The 5,943-nt window shown below is 43.1% G+C and overlaps 1 protein-coding gene across 1 annotated transcript; it reads right to left on the bottom strand.

The window, feature by feature from the left end:
• On the bottom strand, nucleotides 1-3,416 carry SOSTDC1 (sclerostin domain containing 1). The gene is made up of 2 exons (XM_068152492.1): nucleotides 3,056-3,416; nucleotides 1-957 (listed from the first exon to the last, which is right to left on the bottom strand). The coding sequence occupies exons 1-2, from the start codon at nucleotides 3,258-3,260 to the stop codon at nucleotides 542-544; spliced, it is 621 nt and encodes a 206-aa protein (XP_068008593.1). The 5' UTR covers nucleotides 3,261-3,416; the 3' UTR covers nucleotides 1-541.
• Between the last annotated feature and the right edge of the window lie 2,527 nt (nucleotides 3,417-5,943).

The following is a 5,943-nucleotide window of genomic DNA, read 5'->3' as shown; positions in this document are numbered from 1 at the left end:
TAGTTTGTTCAGCTTTACTTTTTTTGCTGCCATGCATATTTTTCATTTTCAGTATACTGAGATAAGAGAAAGGTCAGCATGCAAGGCTTTTTTTATTTAGAATGAATCTGAAAGCAGATACTAGGTGTTGTATTTTTAAGTTGTCAGAAGTTCATAAAACATGATGTAGAAGGCAATAGATGTGATAACTGTTCTCATGAAAACACACAACAATGCATCTTTGTACAAAATAGACTTTGGTGAATATTCATGGCAAATTTTCTTTGCCTCCACGGCTGGAGAAAATGTGAAAGTTTATAGTGTGGGTTTGGAAGGCTGGTGTTATTCCCCATCTTGAGCATTTGGAAAATCACCTAAAAGGTCCATATGCTGAGAATGCCCCTTTTCATTTTGGTCAAAGCAGTAAGCACGTAGCGTCAACTGAGAACACAGCAATGGCAGACTTGTCTTTAAGCAGTCAGAATGGTAAAGCAAATGGTTACAGGTGAGTTCAATTTTGGCACAAGGAGAGGGGGATGAGAGAGGATGGAATGTCTGACTTCTAACTTGTACTGTGTTTGCTGGATTTACTGCCTCTTTTCCTCTCTTTGTGATGCTGGATAGGTTTTGCTTGAGAAGTTCCCTCAAAGTTGTGGCTGGACTCATTGTGCTGCCTGGTGTATCGCTTGCACTTGCAGGCTGTGACCACAGTTATTTTGTAGGTTCTTATACTTCCATCCTGGCACTGAAGCTGGATCCTCTGGGTGCGGGTTTTGTCATTGACACATCTCCACTCCTGCGAGCTCCGCCTGCTCCAGTATTTGGTTCCATAGCCTCCTCCAATCCAGTTGGGGAGCAGTGGCAAAGGGAGGCATTCACCAGCACACACTAGCTCCTTCAGTGGATTGATGCTGGTGCACTGGCCATCTGAAATGTACTTGGTGGATCTCAGTTCCCGACAGCCAACCTGAACACGATCTGCAGAATGCACAGAACAATAAACACAGACTGAGAATGGAGAGGTTTCCTTAACCAGTCATTTTCACATTAATGAGCTCTTTTGCAGAAGTTAAAGTAGGCTGTAATCTTTACAGGACATCTTTTTACTGTTGTGTCCCCCAACACAAGGCCCTGAAGCACAGATGGTATCTCTGGGTATTACCACAGCATAAAGAAATCATAATGATATGTACTTCAACAGTTGTGGTGGAAAAGGGAATTTTATTCTCTCTCCTTCTTCTCAGGGATGTACCTTTTAGAAGAGGAAAAAATGCCCCAAGGGAAGAAATGTTTCCTGCTTCTTCTCTGTCTAGGGAATTTGCTCTGTGATGTTTACAACAATTATGTTGGATCATTAGCAAGGGGGAAAATAGTGCTTTGGAAACTGTTTATGTGCTTTTAAATGAATTCCAAATAGTGTGTTTCTTCTCATTCCACAGTTACAGTGGACTGAGTTTCCCATGAGCACAGCTGCTTTGAATGTAGATACTACAGAAATGATAACAGCTAAAGTTACCAGGGCATGGTGTTCTGCATATAAACTTTGAATGATTAGCAGCAATGATTTCAGTGTGATTGTTTTGCCCTCAGGGTAACAGCATCTTTGTATCTGTAGCAGTCTTTATATTAGATGTAACATAGAGGATCCTGTACATTCTCTCAGGCAACTGACACAGAATCAACAGACAGAGCTTCTCACACAGGCATGTTTGTACCCGTCTGTATGTGCAGCTCTGCACCCTGCAATAAACACAACTGTTTATTTCGGTAATTACACTTTGAAATAAACGCCCACAGCGTGCTTAATTTTAATAAGCAATCTTTACTGGCTGTGCTCTCCCGCTTTCTGAAGGACAATTACGGCACAGATTCTACACACAATGCAATTAACTAACGCCTTTAAAACAGAAGTAATTACTAGAAACATGTTAGAGTGAATCATAAAAAGGCTTTGAAGGTACATCTACATATCACAGCTACAGGCTGCTTCTGTTTCTGCTTGGATTTTTGGAAGCAAGTTCTGAACAAAGACACTTAGATTACTTCACCCCATCCCTTTTGTCTCGGGATGGGCAGTCAAAGGGACTGTAAATCTGCAGGTTGATCCAAGGGACTGTTTTCACGGCTGTTCTCCTGCCTGCCTTGCGGAAGAGATTCGAGTTTGCCTTCCTGCAGCTGCGCTCAGGAATGTACCTGGAAGCAGCTGGTCAGAGATTGGAGTTTGTCTCTCTTGTTTTTATGTCTTTCCTGGATCAGCGTTTTTGCAGTGACAGCTCGCTGACAATGAATACCTACTGGGCTGCTCCAGTAATCTCATCCTGATGAGATGTTTCCTGTGCACTTACACCCTCGGCATTCATAGAAGCTGACACACCTGGCTTAGCTGAAAGGCATCGGTGTCGCGTTTGCCTTTGCTTTCCAGGGATGACGCTATTTTTATCGAGTTACTGTGAGTGGGTTGGTGTGTGCGTGTGTGTCTGTTTGAATTTCTTTCATTCTAAGGAGGCGGGCAGGGGAGGGAACAAAGTCAGCAGAAGATTTCCAGAGCCCCATGTATCTGACATGTATACATACAACTCAGCAGGAAAAGACTAGATATAAAAAGGCAAGTTAGAGCAGAGATCACAGGTAAATCACGATCTGATTTGTTTACTTTTGCTGGAGGTGTTAAGCAGCTAAGTGCTAGAGCAGGAAGTAAAACTGAGCAGCGGGAATGAAATACAGAGTTTTTTATTGCATTTGAAAAGTAGCCCGGACACCTCCCCCGCCCGCAGTGAGAGGGTGAGTTAAGGAAGCGAGCGCTTTGGAAATGCCTCTCACTCCTTTTCCTTGATCTTGCTTTCCCGCCGGATAACCCACAAACCCGGCTTTCCTGCATCAACCTCCCTCAGGAAGCAACCTGCCCGAGAGAGCCGGTCCTACAGGACTCGCACCCCGGGGGCGCCTGGCGAGGCAGAGCCCAGCAGGGAGCCAGCAGCATCTTCCCTCGCCCCGGCTTCCGGGCGCTGTTGTGGCCCCGCGCTCGGAGGGGGCTGCGGCCCGGGCCGCGCGAAAGTGCCACCGGTGGGATACTCACTGTTACGGTCGGATCCCGCGCTGGGGTAGTGCCTGCCGCCGTTCCTGGCTTGGTTCAGCGTGCTGTTGCTGCTCGGGCTCGCCGCAGCAGGTTTAACAACGTGTGAATAAAGTATCTCTGTGGCATCGTTCTTGAAAGCCAAAGAGCTTCTCGTGAAGATGCAAGCCAGGAGAAAGCCGTAGAAGGGAATGGCAGGAAGAAGCATGGCTGGTTCAGTGTCTGTTTGACAGAGCTGTAGGAAATCTTCTGCTGCTTCTGGGTAACTCTGAAACTGCTCGTGAAGGTTTCCTTTATATATTCAGAGAGGCTTGGCATTCATTCAGGTGTAAAGTTGTGGATAGCTTCAGAATGAAAACCCACAAAAGGGGTGGGATCTTTACATGAGCCTGCGAAGACCTATTACCAATGGGAGGGAAGACTGCAGTAAAGGAGGAGTTAGATGCACTAATTGCAGGATTCCTGTTTGGGGCTTTTGAGGGTATCAGAAAACTCTTCGGCACCACACAGCAGCATTCGGGCTGAGAACTAGAGGCTGCTGGGTCTGCCCTGCCGTGCCACACGGTCCTGCATGCCTGGCGTGTTTGTGCGATGTGACTAACACGATGTCAGAAGTCATCTCAGTCCTGTCAGGCAAAGTTACATTCCCTCTTCTCCAATGTGACTTTCAGAAAACTGGCTATCTCTGTAAGGATGCAAAAGTTTATAGAACTTACAGAAGACTTCTAGTTACACAAAAACACTGTCTTCAGTATACCAAGATCACTAAAAAAAATATTGTGAATAATTTAAAGCTGCCTCTAGATGCTTTAAATTATGCAGCTTTGATCAACAAGGAGCACTGCTAGAGAAACTACTTGTTTTAGGGGAATATTCTCTCCCTGGTGTGCGGAGTTACAAGTATGTATTTCCGTATCACCACACATAAAAAGTATCTCCTCTAGGCTCCTTGGTACAAAAATATCCATATTCATAGTCTCTCACTATGTTCATTCACCAAACCAGGTCTTTTCTTTTCTTTTTTTTAGTTTTGGATGTTGCCTAGAGCATTCTTATATTTTTAATGTATTATTTTGTGTGATAACAAAAGCAAAAAGGAAATAATGCTTGTTTTGGCATACTTTTTTTACTGCATCACACACTTATTTGATTTTACAATAAATTACATGGCCCAGCTCCAAACTAGTGTAAATTGAGATGCTGTCAGTAGGCCAATGCTTGTCTGCCTGCTGATGAATGCTTTATAGATTTTCATTATAAATAAAACAATGATCAACACTGAAAACAATAATGTTCTAATTAAAAGGCAACCTTTCTCTTGGGAAAAAGCATAACCATGCAGGAGGCCACATTATGAAAAAGTTAGACTCTAATCCCTCTTAGACTCTTTGTAACTGAGTTGCTACGCATAGTTATCCTGGATTTTGTTTGCTGCAATGAAACCAAAAGTGGAACACACGTCAGTTACCTATGTTGTCAGGGCCAAAATTTCAGTCAGTCAGAGAAGACAACATTGTGTCATCCTGGTCCCAGTAAGAGATCTGACTGTATCAGCAACACTTTGCTTTTGCATCACTAAGAAAGTTACCCTGGATTTCTGCAGGAGTAAGGAGAGATCCACAGTAAGTGCCAGATTGATAGTCTTTGCTTAATACACTGGAAAAACAGGAGCGCTGCAAAGTGAAGTAAGTTTTACTGGCAGAGCTGTGTGTGGGGACGTTGATTGCCTGCATCTATTATGACTAGCCCAACCCAGTTCTGGAATAACAAGAATGTTGCAAGGCAGAGTGAGATCTTTCAGCACAGTAATGTATGGAGGAGTGGGATCACTGCTAACCCCTGATGAAGCTCCAAGTTCCATTCTCATGGAACATCTTACTGAATCACTAAAGCAAAGATGTGCATTTTACCTTCCCTTTTAAAAAAGTACAAAATTGTCAGAGAAGATTGTACATTACAGACCATTTATATTTGAGCATTACTTTTCTTCAGCAGCAGCTAATGAAGGGTCTACTGTGTCAATGCTCAAGTCCTACTTCACAGATCACACAGATCTTCACACACCTCACCTTCCCTGCAGTCCTTGAGGTGAATTAAGCCAATACAAAAAAACATGGAACCCATTTTCCAGTTATGCACTTGTGGATACCTGTCAGGAGACTTCTTCCTAGAGAAAGATTTTCTTACCTTAGACAAGACTTGGGAAGTTTCTTTGAGAGCTTCTTTCCTTGAAATAAGGCTTAATCTTCTCACAGGAAACACAAATGGGACCTTGGAGTGGCTATGAACTTGGGTCTGCAACTTGCTAAGCCTCAACCTTTTCAACTTTCATTGAAAGCTAAAAATCATCCTTGAAAAACTGGGCTATATGAAAGCATTAAGATTGTCACATACTTCTCTTGGTCTTGTCACTCAGAGAAGGAAGACCTCAAGAGAAACACCTTACAGCCTTTGTAGAGAAGTTTGGCCCTCAATTTGCCACAGGAAAGATAATACAGATGAACTCATTTTCCTGTGCACTAGGCATAGAGTTGACATTATTTTAATTTCATTTGTATTTCCCACTCATTGCAAATAGCATGTGGAAAGTTCACTATTTCAGTTTCTTAGTCAGTACTGTCAACCTCCCTGCTTTGAAAGATAAGCATGCTTCTGAGGAGGTTGTCAGTTAATTTGGTTTATACTTTCTTTAGTCAAGCCTAGAGACTGCAGTCTCACTTTTTCTGAGTCTTCCTGAGAGAGATTAGAAGTTGCATGAAAGGAAATGATGCTGTTCAGTCAAACTGGGTTATTCTTCTTGAGCAAGCTGCACAATCAAAAGAAGTTTCTTGATGCTTAGCTCAGAACAGGTTTTTTGCTGTTGGTAGATAGATGATTACAGTAAGCTCTCA

This window comes from Melanerpes formicivorus, unplaced genomic scaffold, assembly GCF_026170545.1.
Source record: "Melanerpes formicivorus ecotype bairdi unplaced genomic scaffold, bMelFor1.0.p_v2 SCAF_23, whole genome shotgun sequence".
Classification (NCBI taxonomy): domain Eukaryota; kingdom Metazoa; phylum Chordata; class Aves; order Piciformes; family Picidae; genus Melanerpes; species Melanerpes formicivorus.
The sequence above is the reverse complement of the archived record's forward strand: the minus strand, read 5'-3'. Positions and strand labels throughout refer to the sequence as shown.

What these genes read in the sequence shown, in the direction of transcription:
- SOSTDC1 (XM_068152492.1), bottom strand. Translation starts at nt 3,260, where the DNA reads ATGCTTCTTCCTGCCATTCCCTTCTACGGCTTTCTCCTGGCTTGCATC. An exon ending in CGCGGGATCCGACCGTAACA is followed by an intron (nt 958 to 3,055) that starts GTGAGTATCCCA and finishes TGCATTCTGCAG; the next exon opens with ATCGTGTTCAGGTTGGCTGT.